The sequence below is a fragment of the Pipra filicauda genome, unplaced genomic scaffold (genome assembly GCF_003945595.2).
Source record: "Pipra filicauda isolate LSUMZ 115617 unplaced genomic scaffold, ASM394559v2 scaffold388_size762695_pilon, whole genome shotgun sequence".
Classification (NCBI taxonomy): domain Eukaryota; kingdom Metazoa; phylum Chordata; class Aves; order Passeriformes; family Pipridae; genus Pipra; species Pipra filicauda.
Genome location: NW_024104518.1, coordinates 142,882 through 164,668, shown reverse-complemented (window position 1 = coordinate 164,668; position 21,787 = coordinate 142,882). Strand labels below are relative to the sequence as shown.

The 21,787-nt window shown below is 54.7% G+C and overlaps 1 protein-coding gene across 2 annotated transcripts in view; it reads right to left on the bottom strand.

Moving 5' to 3' along the window:
• IGSF21 (immunoglobin superfamily member 21) overlaps positions 1-21,787 on the bottom strand; it is a 41,073-nt gene that overhangs the window by 3,896 nt on the left and 15,390 nt on the right. For both annotated transcript variants that reach the window (XM_039384967.1, XM_027720590.2), the window contains exons 2-6: positions 14,583-14,695; positions 6,190-6,311; positions 2,006-2,124; positions 1,084-1,199; positions 393-840 (exon numbers count right to left, since the gene is read on the bottom strand). In XM_039384967.1, the coding sequence (XP_039240901.1) occupies positions 393-840; positions 1,084-1,199; positions 2,006-2,124; positions 6,190-6,311; positions 14,583-14,695 (918 nt within the window). The remainder of the gene's footprint in view (positions 1-392; positions 841-1,083; positions 1,200-2,005; positions 2,125-6,189; positions 6,312-14,582; positions 14,696-21,787) is intronic.

Below are 21,787 nucleotides of genomic sequence, written 5' to 3'. Positions count from 1 at the left end.
CCTCATCCCTTCTTTTGTGGAGCCCTTGTTGGACCCCTCCAAAACTCCCTCCCCTCATCCCTTGTTTTGTGGAGCCCTGGCATCACCATCTCCTAGCCTATCATCTTGCAGCCCTATGTGGCACCTCTCTTTGGCTCACAGGCACCTCAAGACCACTGAGAGAAGAGCAAAAATACAACAGAAAGGAAAAAAAAAAAAAGGTAAGAAAAACAAAACAAAACAAAAAGGGAAAAAAAAGAAGAAAAAAAGAAAAAAGAAAGAAAAAGGAAAAAAGAAAAAAAAAAAAAAAAAAGAAAAAAAAGAAAAAAGAATAAAAGCAAAAAAATGAAAAAGTAGCAAAAAAAAAAAAAAGTGTAAAAAAGCCAAGAAACCCCCCCAGCCTGGCCACTTACCGAGGGTCACCTCGGACTGCATGGGCATGGAGAGCGCTGGGTGCTTCACCTCGCAGCTGAACAGGGCCTCGTTGTCGATCTGGGGGTTCAGGGTCCAGGTGAGGGTGGCTCTGGCCTCCACGGTGCCGTCGCTGACGGGCGCGTGCGTGTGCCGGAAGTAGTAGATGGGCTCGGCCACGTGCACCCAGCGCGGGAACTCGCGGCTCACCACGGTCTCGGGGATGGGCTCCGTCACTGCCTCCCGCTCGGCCGCCAGACCCTGCGGCGGCTCCACCGTGCCCAAGGCTCGCCCGACCCCCGGCTCGCCCTCGGCCGCCAGCGATTTGGGCACCTTGGTGTCGTCCAGGTCACGGTGCAGGAGGTTGCGGGGGGCCCAGCTCCCGGTGCCGGCCGGCGGCTCCGGCAGAGGGGTGGCCTCGATGGGCTCCCCATCCCGCTTGAAGTACACCTGTGTGGGGACAAAAGGGTGGTGATCCTGATGGGGACATCGCCGGCATCCCCTCAGGTGGCTTTGGAGGGAGCCCCTTCCCAGGGTGAGATTTGGGGAGCAGCAGCCTTAGGAAATAGCCCTTATGTTACATTTGCCCTATAAAAGCAGCACGTATATAGGATATATTTTAGGTATTCCTGGGTTTATGATGATTTCAGGTATCCCCAGGAGGGTTAGCCCCCCCCAGGGGGCTCAGCTCACCAGGGGGGCAGGTTTCCCTCCGGACACCACACACACCAGGGTGAAGTTCTGGGCCTGGTAGCGGCTGAACGGCGCAGGCGTGTCGGCGGCGAGCACTGAGATGGACGTCGGGGGGGCTGCCGGAGCAGAGCGGGGTGTTGGCACAGTATCCTCAGCACCCACTCATCTGCCTACATCCCCATCCTCATCCTCATCTCCCTCCCTGTCCCATCCCCACCTCCATCCTCATCCCTGTCCCCATTCTCATACTCATCCTCGCTCCCATATCCACCTCCATCTGCATCCCATTCCCTGTCCTCATCACTGTCTCCATCTTTGTCCCATCCTTACCCCAATGTGTCCCATCCCCAACTTCATACCCATCCTCATCCCCATGGGCATTCTTGTCCCTCTCCCCACCCTCCCCCTCATCCCCATCCTCATTCTAATCCCTGTGCCCATTCCCATGGCCATCCTACCCCCCACATTCATCCCATTCCCCATCCTCCTTCCCCTCCCCATCCTTGGCCCATCCCCATCTTCCAACACATCCTCATCCCCATGGGCATCCTCATCCCTCTCCCCACCCTCTCCTCATCCCCATCCCCAAACCTGTATCTTCATCCCTCTCCTCATCCCCATGTGCATCCTCCTCCCTCTCCCCATGCCCATCCCCGTTCTAATCCCTGTGCCCATTCCCGTCCTCATCCCTGTGTTTATGCCATTCCCCATCTTCCTTCCCATCCCCATCTTCATACCCATTCTCATCCCCATGTGCGCCCTCATCCCTTTCCCCATCCCGTCCCCTTGCTCATCCCCATTCCTGTTCTCATCCTCACCCTCACCCTCATCCCCATCCCCCTCCCCAGCCCTGAGGATGGGAAAAGGAGCCCAATCCCTGCTGTCCCTTGGCCCTGAGGCCCCGCAGTGTTTCCCCTCTCACCCATGACGTTGAGGAACACGTTCCCGGAGGCCAGGACCACCTTCTCCCGCGTGGCTCGGTCATAGATCCCCACGTGACACTCGTAGGGCCCGTTGTCCGAGATGCGAACCTCGGGCAGGCTGAGGAGGACACACAGCACTCACCCTCCACCCTGGCCTCGTTTTCCCGGGGATGGAGCGGTCAGCACCTGGATATCCAGGCCTGGGACGGGGCTGCTCCTCCCCGGCGACGGGGATCAATAAACTATTAGTAAGTGCCCAGGCTGCGGGAGGGAGCCTGTAATGCAGTTTAGCAGCTGGAGTTTACTGGCCCTGACAGCTCCTCCGAGGGGAAGTAATTGCATTATTGAAAGGAGACGTGGATGGGAGGGAAAGCACTGCCGGGAGCAGAAACCCGTGACCGCGGCCATCGAACGCCTGTGGAATGCCTGTGGAATGCCGACGGAACCAGCTCAGCCCCGCACCTTCCAGGCCACCCCACCACAGTAAAGCGGGCAAATAAAAGCATCAAAAGCCCAAACTCAGAGCAAACCCAGAGCACCCATCGATCAATCTTTTATCTAGAGACTTTCTGTGGATCTGGGAAAAACAGGAGAGGAGGAGTTGTGGAAAGGATCGCTGCTACTGGAGGTGGAAATGCTCTGCTGGCTGCAAAGGAGCCACTTTGCTGACTGGCAGCATCCGCCTCCCCAGTGGGCAGCATCTTCCCACCTCACTGGACAGTTGCATCCCACCCTGCTGGTCCTCAGCATCCCACCTCGCCAAATTGGCAGGATCCCTCTGTGCCAGTTGGGACCATCATCCCACCTCACTGGCTGCCACCTTTCTGGTTGGCAGTATCCCACCCTTCTGGTCCTCAGCATCCCACCTTTCTGGTTGGCAGGATCCCGCTTTGCCATCTGGCAGCACCATCCTGCCTCACCAGCTGGCAGCTTCTGACCTTGCCAGTCGGCAGCATCACCCCACCCCCCCAGCTGGCACATCCCACCCTGCTGTCTGCACCATCCCACCTTGTTGGCCAGAAGCACCATCCTACCTCCCCGTGCAGGAACATCATCCTGCCTTCCCAGCAAGCAGCATTCCACCTCAGTGGCTGGGAATGTTGTCCTGCCTTCCCAGTGACCAGCATCCCACCTTACTGGTGACCAGTATCCCACCTCACCAGCCAGCAGGATCCCACCCCTCCAGCTGGCAGCATTCCCCCTTTTCTAGTCGATGTCACCATCCCTCCTCACTGGCAGCATCATCCCACCTCACCACCCAGCAGGATCCCGCCACGGTGTCAAGGGTGGGAGCAATTCCCACCTGGAGCACCCAGCAAGCCACTCCCAGTTGAAGGATCCCACTTGGTGGGCACTTCACGGGGCTTCCCCATCCAGGGGAAAATCTGGCACTCCTTTCCCAGCTCCTTCCCATCAGCCCTTGGCTGCCTTCCCACACCTCCTCCTCACACCCGAGCCCCCGCTAGCACAAACAAGCCCCCGTTGAAGTGAACAGTCACTTGGCAGCTCCTTTTAATGGTCACAACGCTTTCAACTGAGCCTCTACCATCTGTTCCAGCCTCTAATTATCCGTGTTCGGAGCGGGAAATCACCCACCCACCCCCTCCATCAGCAGCACGAGGAGCAGGTTTGGGCCCCACCAAGCTGGGGACCGGCTCCAGACTAGTGGCTGCTCCTCCCCGTGAAGGAGCCCTTTGGATTTGGGTGTAAAACAGCCCTAACTGGGTCAGTCTGATGTTCCTGGGGACAGCAGAGAGGAAACCACCAGCCCTGCAAAGGCAAAACGCTGCCTGGCGTGTCCTCTGCGTCCTCTAAGCACGCTGGAAAGAAGGAAAGAAAATTATATAGATATTCATGAAGAACGTCTGCTGCGACGAGGGTGGGATTTTAATCAGAGGAAGGGAAAAAAACCCCAAACTGCAGGATTGGATATTGGATATCTCCTGGCTTTGCTCTTCACATCTGAGCGGGCGGCGTTCAAAGCCGGGATGAAAAGAGGCAGCTCCGCCAGCCCTCTGTGCTGTGCAGATAAGGGCTGTGCCACCCGGGATAATGCTCCGTGGGACAGCTCCGACGTGACCGTGCCGTGACAAAGATTCCCCGGAAAATAATTAATAAATTGGTGAAAATACGGAATGACAGGGAATGAGTGGATACAGCCAGGAAACAATTGACCCGTCACCAAACCCTTCCTGATATTGCTCCTCTTCTTCAGTAGAGCCCCAAAATAAGGCAGGGCCCCCTCCCCCCCCCAAAAAAAGCCAATGATTTGGAAAACAAGCTCTTTTCATACCCTCTGAGAAATATCTCCTTCTCCCCAGGCAAGTTGCTGTTTTCCTCTGAAACAAAAGGCAACTCCATGAAAAGATTTCAGCGCCAACATCCCCGACTCCACGGACGATTTGCCGGCACCGTGCCGACGATTACCGAGCCTTTTAAGTGCCTGGTCCTAGGGCGGTGAAATTTTCTGCTCACAAATTCTATTAGTTCTACAATATTCAGTGAAAGGGAGAAAAACGGAGGGTTTGGAGCCAAAAAAAGCAGCTGCTTTTCGGCGCTGGGTGGGCGTGATGCGCCGTGACCGGGTGAGCAGGGCCTGTCCTTGTCCCTCGCTCAAGGGATGCTCCGATTTGCTCTGTGCACAGGGAATGTTTTATTCCCCGTCCCCTGCTCCAGGGGTGCTTGTGATCCCTTGCTGTGCACAGGGAATGTTTTAATCCGGTTTAATTCCCCAGTTTTCCTGGCGCTCCTGGCTGGAGGAGAGCAACGGTCAAACCCGGCGCTGAGCGAACCCGCCGGCTTTACGGCAGGAACCACGGCAGTGGAGTCAGGGAATGTGTAATCCCTCCGTGGAGCTGCCAAAACGTTCTCCAAACAGTAATTAGTCGTGTCAGGAATTTGTACAACATGTGAGTGAGTGGTTGAGCGGAGCTGCGGGGACATGGAGAGACAAAACTAGGGAGAGCAGCACCCACGGAGCAGCCTCTGCTCATCCCCTGAGAATGTCCTGAGCACCCTCTGACCCTCCTGAGCGTCCTCTGTGCAACCCCTGAGCATCCTGACCCTCCTGAACATCCTCATGAGCATCCCAAGAACCCTCTGACTCTCCTGAGCATCCTCTGTGCAAGCTCTGAGGATCCTGCACTTCTCCCGACCTTCTTGAGCATCCTCTGAGCAACATTTGACCAATTCCTGACACTTCTGAGCAACCCCTGAGAATCCTGAGCCTCTCCTGACCTTCCTGAGCTTCTCCAGAGCATCCTCTGAGCAAACCCTGAGCAACCTCAGAGCATCTCCTGACCTTGCTGCTCCTCAGCTGAGCATCCCCTGAGGAACTCCTGACCCTCCTGAGCAGCACCTGAGCATCCTGAACTTCTCCTTGGCCTCCCCTGAGTGGGGCCTGAGGATCCTCCTGAGCAACCCTTAAGCAACCTGAGCATCCTCTGAGCATCTCCTGAGCAACCCCACAGTATTTCCAACCCTGTTTTCCTGCCCTTTCTCCACTCTAAATCCACATTAATTCCCACATCCGTCTCACACACTGGCTTATAATGAAAAATAACTCCGAGTGTAGTAGAAAAAAACAGTGAAAAACTCCCCCCAAAAAATCAAATTCCAAAGAATTAGAAAGGATTTCCCACTTCACACCTGCTCATCCGGTGGGATGAGCCGTGCCAAGCCCTTTTCCAACCCTTCCACGGACATTTGCAGGTGCAAACCATCACCTCACTTGAGGAAATTACTATTTTCCCCACCACACACGGAATTTTTATTACCCCACGCTGGGAAAAAACGAGCTTTGAAATCCAATTAGAAAAATCTAATTTAAAAAGGAAACAAGGGGGAAAAAATAAACGGGGAAGGATAAATACTTCATCCTGGGTTCTTTACCTTGAATTAAACCTCCCCTGACCTTTTTTCCAAGCTCCAGTTTTGTTTTTATAACACTGGCAATAAAGCAAGTGTGTAATTAGTAATAAAACTGACACTCCTGCAAGTGATTTCACACTTGGAATAAAAGCAAAGAGAAGCTTCTGTGCCTGGTTTATATATAAACACAGACTCTTTTTTTCCCAATTTTCCCAAGCCTTGTATTTCTTTGCCCATTTCCACCACAGAGACACACCGTGGCCGTTGCCATAATTCCTAAAAATAGGCATTAAAATAGACATGAGGGACTCACCGCACGGTGGACTGGTAAACCAGGTCCTCCCTCTTCCGATAATTCTCCATCTGGGAGAAGTTGGTGGAGAACATGGCATCGAAGGTGAAGATCTTCTGCTTGATGGTGCCACCATCAGTTACCTGCATAAAACAATCAACCCCATTTATGAGATGCCCACGGGTCAATTTTGGCAATTCCAAGCAGCTTTGTGATCACTTTTTAATATTTGTAAGGTTTTTATTCTTAATATTTTAATATTTTTTATTTACATTTAAATATAATTATGATAAATACTGCAAATGTATTTATTTTAAAATGTTTACTAAATGCATTTTAATATTTATAATATAATTGTTTTATTTTTTATAGAGAGAATCCCAGAATCATTTGGGTTGGAAAAGCCCTCCCAGCCCACGGATCCCCCCCATGCCCAATGCCCACCTTGTCCCCAGCCCAGAGCACTGAATGCCAAGGCCAAGCCTTCCTTGGGCACCTCCAGGGCTGGGGACTCCAAACCTCCCTGGGCAGCCCCTTCCAGTGCCTGACCACCCTTTCCAGGGAGAAATTCCTCCTGATGTCCAACCTGAGCCTCCCCTGGCACAGCTGGAGGCCGTTCCCTCTCCTCCTGTCCCTTGTTCCCTGGGAGCAGGGCCCGACCCCCCCCGGCTCCCCCCTCCTATCAGGGAATTCCAGAGCCAGAAGGTCCCCCCTGAGCCTCCTTTTCTCCAGGCTGAGCCCCCCCAGCTCCCTCAGCCGCTCCTGCTGCTCCAGCCCCTTCCCAGCTCCGTTCCCTTCCCTGCACACGCTCCAGCCCCTCCGGGTCCTCCTTGTCCGGAGGGTCCCAGCGGTGCCCCCGGGGCTGGAGGTGCCCCGGCCGTGCCCAGCACAGGGACGGGCCCTGCCCTGTTCCTGTGCCCCCCTGGGCCGGGCCCAGCCCGGGGCCATCGGCCTCTCGCCCCCCCGGGCACACCCGGCTCGTGTCCAGCGCTGCCACCGGCACCCCCAGGGCTTTCCCGGCTTTCCAGCCTGGAGCGTTCCAGGGGTTTGTCCTGACCCAGGTTCAGGACCCGGCACTTGGCCCTGTTGACGCTCCCCCTTGTCCCTGGATCCAGCCTGTCCCGACCCCTCTGCAGAGCTCCTGCCCTCCGGCACATCCACATCCCTGGATTGGGGTTGGCCGGGAACTTCCCGAGGGTGCCCTCAATACCTTTATTGATTAATAACATTAAATATTTTTTATTTATCATTAAAAGCAAAATCCACACGTTTCCACCCAGTTATGGCATCACCGACTCCTGTGTCCAGCTGCTCACTGGGGTTGGGATTTTTAAGTGGAAAAAGGCTCTTTTTAGGTCTGGGGAGGACTCATTCCTCCCCTGTGTCCCCCAGTGCCTTCAGATTTATCTGCCCTTCTTCTGAGGAGGAATTTTAGCAGAAAATTAAGAAGGAAAAGGCAGAGGAAAGCAATGTAGGAGGAGATGTGCATTTTGGGGCTAAAACAGCCCAGTTCAGTCCCTCAGAGGGTTAAAATAGTCATGTTTTAAAGCAAACCAGGTGCAGAAGAAGATTTTGGGGTTCAACCCCCCAAACCCAGCATCTCCTGGGGACAAGACCCCACTGACCCCACCCAACGCATCTCTCTCACTTGGGCAAAACACTTTGATTCCAGATTTCCTCTTTTCCACCTTTTTTAATGGTAAAAAAGAAGAAAAAAATCTGTCACTAAAACCATCTCTTCAGATTTATTCGCCCAGGCTGAGGCTTTTATTGCAAAGAAAACACACGGGCGTGGGATAAAGAAGCGCGGGAGGAATTATCAGAGCTGTAAATCTCCGGCCTTGGGAACCAGGGGAAGTTTTCAAGGACACGTCTGATTTCCCCTGACTCGTATTTATACCCCGGGGTGAGTTTAAGGAGCCGCTCCTGGATGGAGAGGTTCCTTGTGTATCATCTCCAAGGATTTTTAGGGGTTATTTTAGGGATGCAACGAAGTTGTCGGGAAGGAAGCTCTGGGAATGGGGGGAGATGGATGTGACACCCCCGGATCAGTCACAGGAGTTCCCCGGCACGTCTGGACAGATGTGGACAAACCACCAAGCTCCGTCCGAGGACAGGAGTGGAAAATGCAGCTGGAAGTCGTTCGTGCCACTGCTCAACCCCCCTCCCGGGGACCCCCGGCATTCCCTGAGGATGCACAGCAAGGGAAGATGCGGAGCCCGGTCGCGGGGGGATTACAGGCAGTTAATAAACTCCCAGGAAAAGGCACAGGGAAAATAGTCTCTCTCCGGGGATTAGACCTACTTTCAGCCTTTTATCTGTGCCCTGGGGTCATTTTTTTGGAGAGGAGCTCCATATAAAGTTGCTGCTAAACCCCCAGAGGAGTGGGAGCGGCCAAGCCAAGCCCGATGCTTCCCGCTGGGAACAAGAAAGGATGATAATTGGGCAGCATCGGATGGCGACTGCCCCAGATTACATCTCCACATCAAGGAGTGTGAGGAAAAGGGGCACGAGGAGAGGAAATGCACATTTAAAGCACCGGAGCCGAGCTCAGACAGCCCGAGGCTGCCTCCTGCATTATTTATAAATCCCAAGAAAAATCTTATTCCTGACAAAAACCCGGCGACTGCCACAGCACAGGGAGGCATTAACCTCCTGCTCCTTCCTGCTGTCGCAGAGGCAGCTCCCTCCTGCCGCCCTCACCTCCCTGGTGACCCGGCCGTTCGCTGCCCCCAAAATACAGCGGCCCCATTAATATCCCCGGAGCCTCTCGCTGGGATGCCCAGTGGGTTCAATAGGCATCGGCAGGCGATGGATGCAGGATCAGGGCGGATGGGGGGAGTGATTTTGGAGGGCAAAGTGGGTTGTGAAATGACATCATCGGGCTCTGGTCCAGCTTCGGTGTCCTGGGGGCTGCATTGACACCCCCTCTCCAAGCAAATGGACAAGCACTTGCCATGGGAAGAGGGAAAATCCCCTGGAGGGGCTGCGAGGGGTGACTGCAATGCCCGGGTTGTTCAGGGGGAGCAGCACCGGGGTCTGCAGTGTCCAAGTCCTTGTCACAGCACTGGCAGAAACTCATCCTGCTGCAAAACTCCTTTTTTAGCTTTTTTCTGACTCCCTTGCCCATTCCCTTGAGAATCCACATTTAGCTCAGCTGGCTGGAATCCACCCTCCCATCCCGAGCTTGCTGGACCACCTTGCCCAGAGCCACCAGCATCAAATTCACCATCCAAACCCCCAGATTATTTGATTTACTTGCCCAACCCCAGGTGGTTTGACCCCAAAATGCACACCATGACCCTTCTCCATCCCCCAAAAGGCATCACTTAGGCTGGTACCCCCTTCTCCAACATCCCTAAACCACAGGAGTGACCAAATGATTATGACAAGTGGATTGTTCAATTTTGGGAGGTACATCCCAGCCTTCCCAGAGCAGGAACGATGCCCTGGTAATAGAGAGCTCAATAAACTGCTGCTACTCGTGACCTTCTCTCCGTGCCTGAACATGAGGAATTAAAGGAGTTCCCCATCCTGACACTTAAATTATCATCTCGAGGCACGGAGACAACCCAGCCGGGCGAGATGAATGGCACGAGTCAGACCTCTCGCAGCTGCAGGCCCCAAAATCTCTCCATCAGCAGCTTTGCTCAGCTTTTAGGGAATTTCTCCACATCCATAAAACTTGAGTTTTCTCCCAACGGGAAGCAAGTGTGGAAATCAGAGGCACAACCACTGGACAATCTGGAGGGGGACGCGAATTTCAGGGAGATGTTTTCCAGGAGCGAGGGGTGAAAAGCAGCGTCCCGGTGCCTCTTCCCAAGCATTCCCGAATTTGCCGAGGCTCTGGGTTTTCCCAGCAGCACCGAACGGCACAGGAAGGGTTTGGAACAGCCTCAGCACATCGTGTGCTCTTCAGTTGGCCCCTGCACCCCGTGTGCCCCCTCCCCTGGAGCCGCTGCTGCTGCCAGCCGGGACTTTATCACTGTCACCAGCAACAACTCCCGCTCGAGCCCCGCGGGAGGCGCCGGCCGGGTTGGAATGTCTCCCTTCTCCTAATGGGCACTGGCAGGGGAGGGGGGCTGGAATGTCTCCCTTCTCCTAATGGGCACTGGCAGGGGAGGCCCCCGCGGGGACGGGCTTTGTCACCGTCGATCAGGCGGCTCCGAGCGGTGCCACCGACCTCGGGATGCACTGGGAGCCACCGGCCGGGGGGAGCACTTGGAGCCTCCGCGGGCTTTGCCAGGCAGGGACCGGCCTGGAGATCTCGGACGGAGTAAAGGATTTGTAATTCCTGTGCACCGAGGGCGGGCTACAGAGAGCAGTGACCTTACACCAGGGATACTACAGAGAGCAGTGACCTTACACCAGGGATACTACAGAGAGCAGTGATTTACACCAGGGATACTACAGAGAGCAGTGACCTTACACTATAGGTACTCCAGGGAGTAATGCCTGTGCATCATGGGTGCCACAGAGAGCACGGCATGTACCCCATGAGTGCTGTGGAAACGCTCCCACACCATGGCTGCTACACGGAGCAGTGCCCACACACCATGGCTACTCCAAGGAGCAATGCCCACACACCATGGCTACTCCATGGAGCAATGCCCACACACCATGGCTACTCCATGGAGCAGTGCCCACACACCAGGGATGCTCTGGAGAGCAGTGTCTGTACACCATGGATACTACAATGAGCAACGTCCGTACAGCACAGGTACACCGGGAACACCCGGACACCGCGGATACCACCAGAAGCAAGTGCAGCGCGGGTGCTCCAGGGAGCAGCGCCCGTGCCGGGTACCGCGGACAGCACCGCGGACAGCACCGCCAGCTCCCGCGCCCAGTTACTTTTCTTCTTGCAAATTAAACTGAGCACCAAACTCTAAATAACGGAGGCAGAGTGTCTGCCCCCGGCCCCGCGGGGTCCCCTCCATGTCCGCTGTCCCTGTCACACCCCCCGAGCCGGTGGGAGCCCCGCGCCCCGCCGGGGACCGCTCCTGGCCCTCGTCTGACACCAAACCCTGCGTTCCCTGCAGTTCCCGGGCTCCCCGAGCCCCGGCTGTGAGCACAGCCCGGTTGCCGCCGGCTCCGCATTCCCTGGAATTCCCGGGCTCCCCGAGCCCCGGCTGTGAGCACAGCCCGGCTGCCGCCGGCTCCGCTCCCTGCCCTGCCAGATGTCTGCGCAGAGCCGCGGCGGGGACTCGCAGGATTTCCCCTCCCTCTCCTGCTTATGTATTATTTTTTTTTAGAGCTCTGCACTGCTGCAAAGAGTCCTCCTGTCCCTCCCCGGCCCCGCGCGGCGTGGCCGTGACCATACTAATCAGGTCTCGAGTGCGACCTCCGAGACTCCAACCAGCAGCTCGGCAGCTCCGGGGTCCCGCGGCCTCATTACGAGCTCGTTTGGGCGGCCGGCACCGCCCTCGCCTCCCGCGAAGGGTTTTTGGGCACTTGCCTAATGTGCAGGAGCTGCAGCCCCGTGTTCGCACACGTTCTCGGGCACATCGCACCTTCCGGAGGTGCTGTGATGGTGTTGAGGGGTTGGATATTAATTAACACCTCTGCAGAGGTGCGGGTTCCTGTTCAGGCTGCCAAAAGCCCTTTTGCTCAGCCCAGCTCTCCTTGGCTCTGCCGTGGGTTTGTGGCTCCCGCTGAGGAGTTTCTGACCTCAGGAAAAGGTTTCCCTGGCTGCCGGCCCTGCCCAGCCCTCAGCCATGGGCTTCCCAGGGAACTAATGGAAAGGGGGTCTGGAGGGGTTGGTTTGCAGTTTGGTGCTTCTTTGGGGGGGGGGGTTGCCCGTGGTAAACTGCCCCTCCCAGGCCTTGGTGTGCCCACCCTGGGGGGTTCTGCACCCACCCAGGGGGGTATGGGTGCATCCCATGGGTTATGGATCCACTGATGGGTTATGGATCCATCCTGTGGGTTATGGATCCATCCCCTGGGTTATACACCCACACCATGGCTTATGGATCCATCCCATGGCTATGGATGCATGCCATGGGTTATGGATCCATCCGGTTGGTTATGGATCCATCCCTTGGTTATGGATCCGTCCCACGGGTTATGGATGCACTCCATGGGCTATGGATCTATCCCCATGGTTATGGATCCATCCCATGGTTATGGATCCATCCCATGGGTTATGGATGCACTCCATGGGCTATGGATGTGTCCTCTGGGTTATGGATCCATCCCATGGTTATGGATCCATCCCCTGGGTTATGGATTCATCCCCTGGGTTATGGATCCATCCCCTGGGTTATGGATGCACTCCATGGGCTATGGATCCATCCCCTGGGTTATGGATCCATCTCATGGTTATGGATCCATCCCCTGGGTTATGGATTCATCCCCTGGGTTATGGATCCATCCCCTGGGTTATGGATGCACTCCATGGGCTATGGATCCATCCCATGGGTTATGGATCCATCCCATGGGTTATGGATGCACTCCATAGGTTATGGATCCATCCCATGGGATATGCCCCCCCCTCTGTCCCCCCAAACCGCTTCCATTGACTTTGCTCCTCCACTCTCCCCCTTTCCCCTCCACACCCGCCGTCGCCCCTGGGGCAGCTCCGTCTCCTTAAACCCAAGGAGCTCGCTCTGCTCCCTGTCCAGCAAACCAAGGGACAGAGAAGCCCCTGGAGGCCCCACATTCCCCTTCCACTGCTCTGGGGCCGCGTCCCCAGGATTTCCAAGTGGTATAAACACAACTGTGCAGCCCCAGCAGGTCCAGCCCGGCTCACCCAACCCCTCGCCCGAGGGAGCGGACACGGGGGGTCTGGGCAGCTGCAACAGTCCAGGAGTGGGACAAAATGTGGGGAAAAGGGGGAAAAAAAGCTTAAAATTGGGAAGGAATTTGGCAAATCCTGAGATGCTCCATGAAAAACCCAACTTTCAAATGCAGGAAGCTCCCCGGGAAAGGAGACAAAGGGAATGGGGGAGGGGGGTAAAAAAACTGGAAGAGAGGGGGATTTGTGGTGATAAAAATAAAAGCTGGGTTATTTTTTCCCTCTCCATTCTCTCCGTGGTTTCTCAGAGCATAATTTGCTCGGCCACCCCAGTGCATCATCCTCTCGCTGAGGGCTCCAGCATCCCTCCTCACAGGGGGGATTATGCAAATCCAGCCCCAGCTCCCGGAAAGTGGGTTAATCCAATATTACTGAGTGGAAAAGGGAAGGAAAAACCTGGTGGAGATGGCAGAGCCAGCAGAAAAAACCTCCTCCCCAAAGCACCGGGGAGACAAAGCCAATTCTACCCTGCAGTTCAGGGGCTGGGGCAGGGTTTGGGTTAGATTGTTAAATTTGTCTGCTTGAATCCCCTGTACCCTGTTTAGGTGTACCCCTAAATGTTATACATGTCTACACACATTTATTTATAGCAAAAAGCATCCAGGGTTTGATGGAATATTCCTGTGCACACATCACACTCCAGCAAGTGAATATATTTCAGTCCAGAGAGCACCTTCTCCTATTTATAAACCAGCCTGGATGTGAAGAGGAGCTTTAAGACAGAGATGCTCCTTGTTCAGGGAGCAGAAACATGAGGGTAAATCCAAGAAAAAATGCTCCCAGGTGAAAGGCAGTTACTCCATGCGATGCCACCGGCACCATTTGCCCTTTCTTTGCCTCCTCCATGAGCAAAGAGCTCTGTTCCATCCTGGAAAACTTCAGGTTTGCTCTGATCAAACCACCGCAGGGGTTTTATTCGTGTTTGGCAGCTTATGCTGAAATTTCCTGGAGAAAGTCAAAAATGTTGCTCTGGATTGTTACATTTGAGGTTGGATCAGGGCTTGGTGCAGATGGGAGTGAAGCTGGAAGGGGGGAAAGTCACAGCCCCAAATCCCTCCTCCCCAGAAGAAACCAGAGGCTCTAAGTCTTGTTTCCCTCCAGATCAACAGCCCAAATCTGCAAATATTCTGGGGACAGGGAAAGGTTTTGTGAGAGCCCAACATGACGAGCCCAGCACTGCTCCCCGAGCTCCCGACACCCCCAATTTTGCCAAATTTCCCCCTTCTTTTTTGCATCATTTCACACCCAACACGAAAATCCTCTTTGCAGAGCGGGGCCGACCTCGACCCCAAATCCTGACCAGCTCCAACCCTCAGTACAACCCCCAGCCCCAAACCGAGCCTGCCAACCCCAAATCCACCTGGAAAACATAACGAAACGCCTGGAAAATGCCTCCTGGAGCTCTCAGGGTGATCACAAAGCCATTTGACATCTCTCCCCCCCCAGGTTTTGAAAGGCCAGCCTGCCTGACTCCTTCCCGGAATCGATTCCCATCAGCCAGAGCTCTGCCTTTCCCTCCATCATCCGACCTTGACCTTCTGTTCCACAGGAGCAGAGCAGCCTGGTGTCCTCCTGCTCCCGTCCCCAGGGGCAGGGCAGAGGCTCCGGTGCCACTCACCCGGTACCAGACGATCTCCCGCATCTTCCCGTCCGTCTTGAAGTTGCATTTCAGGGTCACGGCGTCTCCCACCACCACGGGCGGCAGCGGCTCGATGCTCACGGTCAGGTAGGCTGGGAGAGGGAGGAGAGAGGGAGGAAAGGAGAGTTGAGCTCTGGGGAAGTTTGGAGCAGGGGTTAAAACGCTGTCCCTGGATGGTTTCACTGGTTAATGGCCACGGGGAGCAAACGCTGAGTCCCACAGAGGGAGGGAGGATGCCTGGACGAGCCCACCTGGGTGGTACTTGGCCCCTCCCAGTGGAGAATTTTGGCTGCTCCCAATGCAGCAAAAAAGTCTAAATTGAAGAAAACCCTTCCTGAATTTAGGAAAATCCCACCAAACCCCCTCCCACCCTGCAGACTGCAGCCCATCCTTCCTGTGAATTTATTGGCTTTGACTTGGCCTTCACCATCCTCTGCCCCATGTTGGTTCTCCCCCCATTCCAGACCAGGTTCCCCTGCCCTAGGCTTGCTTTAAAATCTCTAAATTACTCATTCCTTATGGGAATGGATCCAACAGATTAATCAGAGCATGCACAAAGCCCAACCTGTGTTTTTACAGCCCGGCCTTGGCCAGGAGCCTGCTCCTTCCCCGCATCCCCCCCGGCTGGATGCCGGATCCGTCCTTGGAAAATGAGAGCACGGGCGGCTCCGTCTGGCACTTTTCTCCCTCTTTCCCCTCGATTTGCTGCAAAACTATTGCAGGAGCACAGAGCAGCCAGGGTCAGGAGGGCAGGCAATTGCACTCCTATTTTATTTTCCTCTCTTTCCTCTGGCTGTTGGGAGATGACAGATTGGGAGCCCAGCAGAGCCAAGCCTTTCTTCAGCATCCTCACCCTGATCACACCCGTTTAACCCCATCAGCAACCAGGACACCCCAAAAGAACCCCTCTCCCCCTGCCAAAATCCAAGGGTTTTAGTTATTGCTTGCACTGGGTGGAAAAACCTGACAGAAAGAGTCTGGAAAACAGGAGCAGTTTTAGAAGCAGGGCTGCAGAACCGGAGACTCCTTGGAAGGAGATGCCCTGGAGGAGGTGAAGGTGATTGTCTGTGTCCCCCAGCCAGTGTTTCCAGGCTCAGCATCACTTGTAAAACAACTTGTCGCTGTTTTTGCTATAAATCCCAGCCACGACCTGCGGGAGAACACGCTCCACTCCCACGTGCCTGCTGCACCAGCACGGCAGCGTGGCCTGGCATACTGAGCACGGGGCTCTCAGGCTGAAGAAACCCTTTTTGTGCTGCTTTTTGGGGGGTTACAGCAGCAGCCTTGCTGCTGCAGTCAACTGGAAGAGAGGAAATTTAGATAAAAAGTGGATTTCTGTATGTTTTTGGAGGGGTTTTGGAGCACTGCGCAGCAGGTGCAGCCATGAGGGGTAAATCAAGGGCTCTTTGCAGCCCTGAATCGATGCACAGGAAGATGGAGTTTAATGTTTCAGCCTGGAATCCCAACCTCCTTGCTAAGAGTGACCCAAATCCTCGCCAGCATCCCTGTTCATCCAGGGCCAGCATCTTTCCAGCCTCTCCCTTCGCCTGGACAGGGTTTATTTTAGCTTGCTAAAGCAGGGATTAATTCCTTGCGATTGCCAACGCAGCACGAGGTCCCCTCGAATTCGGGGCTTTGCAGATAGAAAGAGGCAGTGATGGGAGAGGCAGCAGGAGGAGGAGGAGGAAGGATGCGAGGAAGGTCAGTCGAGGTCTCGCAGTGACTGCCCCGCTTCCCCTCGCTTCACTTTTGACATTTCCAGGAGCAAGAGGAGCAACAGGCACGAAGGGAAGGGAGGGGGATGAGCGAACGTTTGGCAGCTCGGTGGCATCTGCCCGAAGGAAATGGGGGGTGGATTCGTGCCGGGGACGGAGCCTCCCCGCGTGTGGAAGAGCTCAGGCTCTCCATGAGGCAGCGCTGGAGCCTCGGGCAGGATTCCATCCCCTTCTGCCCCCGGCGCGGATCTGCGCGATTACACAAAGCCGGCGGCAGAACCGACGGTGACAAAGCCGGAGCTAAGATTGAGTTTTCCCTCGTGCCCAGGAGATATTGAAACACAGGAGTTCTTGGCTCATAAGTGCAGCATCTCCAGATGGTTTTCCAGCCCTCTTCCCGTGGTGCTGCCTTGCATTCCCGTGCCCTGCAATGGGAAGGGGAAGCATCCCCAGTCCCAGTCCAGCCAAGGGTTTGAGGGGTGCTTAGAATGTCTTCTGAGGGTTGGTGGATTTTTTAAGTCAAAACTAATCAAGCTTGGGGTGGCCCCAGCCACTCACCCAAATGCATCAGCCCAAGCATTTATCCAAGGAAATCCCCCTGCAAACACATTTCCAACCTGCAACTTCTGAATGGCTAAAAATACCCCAAATGGGCTTCCCGCCGGCCCTGCTCCCTCCAAGGTGTTGCAAAACCACTTTGAGATGCCAATGGCAGCAGCTTCTGCCTCTACTCCTGGTAATCCAGGCCTGGCTGGTCCTTAAATTTGGACATTTGGTCCTTAAAAATATGAGGGTGTAACCACAGGATGCTCCTGCACTTCTCCTGAGGAGATCCTGAGTGGAAAGGACAAAGCTCTGGAGCTCTGTGATTTATTGTGCCGGTGCCAGGGGATGGGGATCCCACGGAGGGCTGATGGTGGAGCCCCAGCTGTGCCTGGAGGGGGAGGGAAGGTGAAAATCCAAATGCTCAAAGAGCATCACTGCTCAAATTCAGAGCAAAATAACCTCAGAAGACACAGAAACGAAGGAGGCAAGAGCGGGAAGGAGAGCAGAGAGAAACAGATGCATGATCCCCACAGGAACCAGCCCCCAAAATGCTAAGGATGTGTGGAGGGGAGGGTGAAAAGCAGGGAAAACAAATTCAGGCACTGGAAAATAAAGCAGGAATCCAGATGGAGCCGTCCAGAACCTGCTGTTTTGCTGTGGCTGATGCACAAATCTCATCCCTCATCCTCCCCTTCCCTTTGCTTCCCGACAGCACACAACTGCCAAGTGTCACTGCTCCTCAAAATCCACACTTTGGGCCCTTTCTCTGGATTTACTGGGGAGAAGAAACCAGCAGTGACAGGTCTTGCTGAATTTTAAGAACTATTTAAAAAGGGCTGAGCACCAGATTTGCTCCAAAGGAGGAGCCCGTCCCAAATTCTCCGTCATCCTTTGCGTTATCAGCATCCCAAAGGCAGCTCTGAACCCCGAGGCTCCTCTCCTTCCCCTTTGCTCTTTTAAATAAGACATATTTTATAGTGAAAGCTGTGCCGGGCCACCCTCTGATTAGATTCAGACCTATGGAAATTCATCCCTCTGATTAGATCGCATCCCTGGGGAGAAAAGAGTATTTTTGCTCGGGAGCTGTGGGAATTCTTGCGACATCCAGTTTAAGGGGGATAAAAAAAAAGGGAGGGGGGGAGAGGGGGAAGGGAGAGATAAATGAAATGTCCTTTTAAATCAGGAGTGACACATTAATAAAAGGAGCACATTGTAACATGCTCAGTGCTTTCAATTACAAAATAGCTCCGAGGGAAGAGGCAGGTTTCACTCCGGCCGGGAAGGGGAGGATGAGGCCGGATGCTTCCAGCCCCACTTCTGCCCAGTGTCAGCCTCCCATCAGAGATTTTGGCACACAGCAGCAGCCAGGCACCCCATGGGAATCTCGAGGGATGGAGCACCCATGGCTGAACCCCCCTGGCTGAGGTCCCTGTCCTGCTGAGGAGGGGGTGGGGGGTGCTGGGAGCCCCCCAAGCCCAGCCCACGCAGCACCCCCTGGGTGCCCCGGGACGCCTCAGGATGATGGAACCTTTCAGTGCATCCCAGCACCACAAAACAACCCCTCCCCATCTTCCCACGCCCTTGAAATCCTCTAACATTCATCAAAATTGAAGATTTGTTTGTTATTATCGATTGGTGCTTCCGTTCCCTGATTTCTGCCCTCCCAACGCTTCCCAAAAAACCTATTTCTCACCTCCCAGTCCTTCCCCAAAAGCTATTTTTCATCTCCCAGTGCTTCCCAAAAAGCTGACTTCAAACTGATCATAGAATCATGGGATGGTTTGGGTTGGAAGGGACCTTAAAGCCTATTCAGTGCCACCTCCTGCCATGGGCAGGGACACCTTCCACTGGCCCAGGTTGCTCCAAGCTCCATCCAGCCTGGCCTTGGACACTTCCAGGGCTGGGGCAGCCACGGCTGCTGATGGACTTCACCCCTCTGGGACACGACCCCAAGGTTCCCCCTGTCCCCATCGCTGTATTCCGGGATGGCCTTTGGAGCATTTCCATGGGGCCTCGGGATGGAGCCGGAGGAGGGGACGCAGCTGCCCCATCCAGCCCCTCCCCGTCCCCGCCAGCCTTCAGGTGCCGCCGCGCCCCCTCGGCGGAGGCGACAGGCGAGGGAATATTAACAGCTCATCATTTTAATCAGCCGGTGATTAGCGGGGCTTATCCATAATTCACACGGACCGGGGCCAGCGCGGGAGGCGGATACAGGGAGGGAATGGGAAAGCAGGGACTAGGATCTCTCAATCGGCCTAGGGCTGATCTTCATCCTTTCCCAGGATTTGAGGAGAGGAGGAGACGTTTTGCCACTTGCAGAAGTGCCAGATGGGATAGAAAGGGCGGGGAACACCCGCGAAAGGCTGGGAGCGATCCTGCTCCGCATTCCCGACCGAGGAATGACGGTTGGCACGAGGGGCGAGCGGTGGCACGGCAGGGTCGGGGCTGTCACCCCCCCGCGCGGGCTGAGCAGCGTTACCCAAACACGCTCTGACTGGCGGCACTTCGCAACATCTTGTTCATTAAAGATTAAACACCAGCAGTTGCTCCCGTTCCTGGGAGCGCAGCAAATACCTTCCCTCTCCCTCCCCAGCTCGGCTGATGCTTTATTTATGACATTCCAGGACCATTTACAATTATAATACGTTGCTGCCTCTCCTCGTTAACCCGGGAGGGCTCCGAGAGACGAGAACCGGTGAAGGAGTCGCATCTGGCCCCGTCCAGAGTGGCCAAATTTTGCTGAATCTTGAGGTTCTCCTCGAAAGCTGCTGTACAGGGGAGTTTATTTTTTATTTAAACAGAGGAATAAGTGTTTTAACACAGGTCTAACAACCGAAGTGGAATGGGATGTGACACGTGGGCTCGGCATCGCACTTCCAAAGGAGATGGTCCTTTTGGGAGGGGAAAAAATGGGTTGGAGGATCCTATGGGAGTTTATAAATCCATGAACTGCTTGAGTTTTCCTTGAATATTGAGTTTTTCCTCCAAAAAACCCCGAAAGCTGAGCATCAGCAGGGCTAAACATCCCCAAACTCACCACTGCCCTCCCAAAAATCGCGTTGGCTTTGGCAAAATGGGTTTATTTCATAAAATAAACCCATGAAATTGGTCATCCCCCACCGTGAGGAAGAGCCCTGCTGGCAGAGAGCAAATTGTATTAATACTGTGTAAATAGGATATTAACAGGCCGACCAAACAATTAAGAGCCCGTAATTAAAATTCATCTTCCTTCACACCGTGGCGTATTAAAGTACAAACATTTAATTAGATGCCTCTTACCTCATTCATTTGCATAAGTGGGAGGAAACAATTTGCAGCTGGATCTCTAATCATCCTTTATGGGGGAGCTGCTGGACCAAAGCAGCCCCTAAATCCTGCGGGATGGCAGAGCCGGGGGAGGACGTGTGGGATGTACAGGGAGGGGGCAGAACATGCTCAGGCCTGTTTTTCTCCACCTAATCGGATGCAACGGGGGCCCTGAACCTGCCAGATCCTGTGGATGGATCTTGTGTCTCGTTAGCTCTTTGGAATGTAAATCAATAATCTGGATCAATGCATCGATTGAGCGGGGCCGGGTTGGCCTTTCACCCCTTTTAAATGAAGATTAAGTGAGCAGAGCACTCCATTAGGGTGCTGGGGACAGCCAGGCCCCCGGGGGGGGGGGTCCGTTCACACGTCACCTCCAAATGGGTCAGGACTGGTACATCACATTTTATCACCATCCAAAGGTGGGGTTTTTCCCAGGGAAGCCAAGGCTGCCCCATCCCTGGAAGTGTCCCAGGCCAGGCTGGATGTGGTTCTGAGCCTGCTCTAGTGGGAGGTGTCCCTGCCCATGGCAGGAGGTGGAAGGAGATGGTCTTTGACATCCCTTCCCAACCATCCCATGACTCTGTGACCTCTATAATGTGTAACCCAGAAAACCAAACCCAGCTCCCAGAGCTGCTGCCAAAACCCGCCTGAGATGGGACTTCTGAATACGGCCCACACTTTCCTTCTTCCCTGAAATCCTGGATTCCTCCCAGGACAAATATCCCATTCAAAAAGGAAAAGAACTGACGCCCCATTTGGTGTTGAGCCCAAGGTCACTTGTGTGCATGGAGAGCGTCTTCAACGCTGAGCAACCACAGAAGGGCTTCCCGTGTCCATAGATCTTAAGGAAAAATCAATTTTCAGAGGAGTTTTCTCCTCATTATGAGCACCACAGTCATTTTTATGTCCCTCAGGGCCGAGGTTGGCTCTTCCCAGCACCGAGAGCTCAGCCAGAGAACGGGGCAGCGACACCGAAGGCAGCAGAGAAACAAAGAGAGAGCTCAAAATGGGTCATGCTGGGCTGAAACACGTTCAAATGCTGTGGCTCAGTGGGGTTTTCATCCACATCAGCACAGCCTTGGCATGGTAAATGCCCTCAGACACAGAAAGGGACAGTTTGGGCCACTTTGGGTGTGTAAATATCAGGATTTGGGTCACAGAATCCCAGAATGTGCTGAGCTGGAAGGGCCCCACAAGGATCATCCAGTCCAACCCTCAGCCCTGCATGGGACCATCCCCAGAGTCACCCCCTGTGCCCCAGAGGATCATCCAAACCCTCCTGAAATTCTGGCAGCCTTGGGGCTGTGCCCACTGCCCCGGGGAGCCTGGTCAGTGCCAACCACCCTCTGGGGGAAGAACCTTTTCCTGGGATCCAACCTGACCCTGCCCTGACACAGCTCCAACCATTCCCTGGCTGCTGTCCCTGCTCCCCACAGAGACCAGTGGGAGCCTCAGGATGCTGCAGTGCCCTCCCCTCTCTCCAACACCCATCTCCTGCCTCTGCTCCATCTGTTCCTTCCCACATTTCTACCTTCCCCCCTCCTGTTTCCTGCTCCCAACTCCCCGAGCACCAGCTCTCTCCATCACTGAGCGCCGGCCCATAAATCCTGTGCA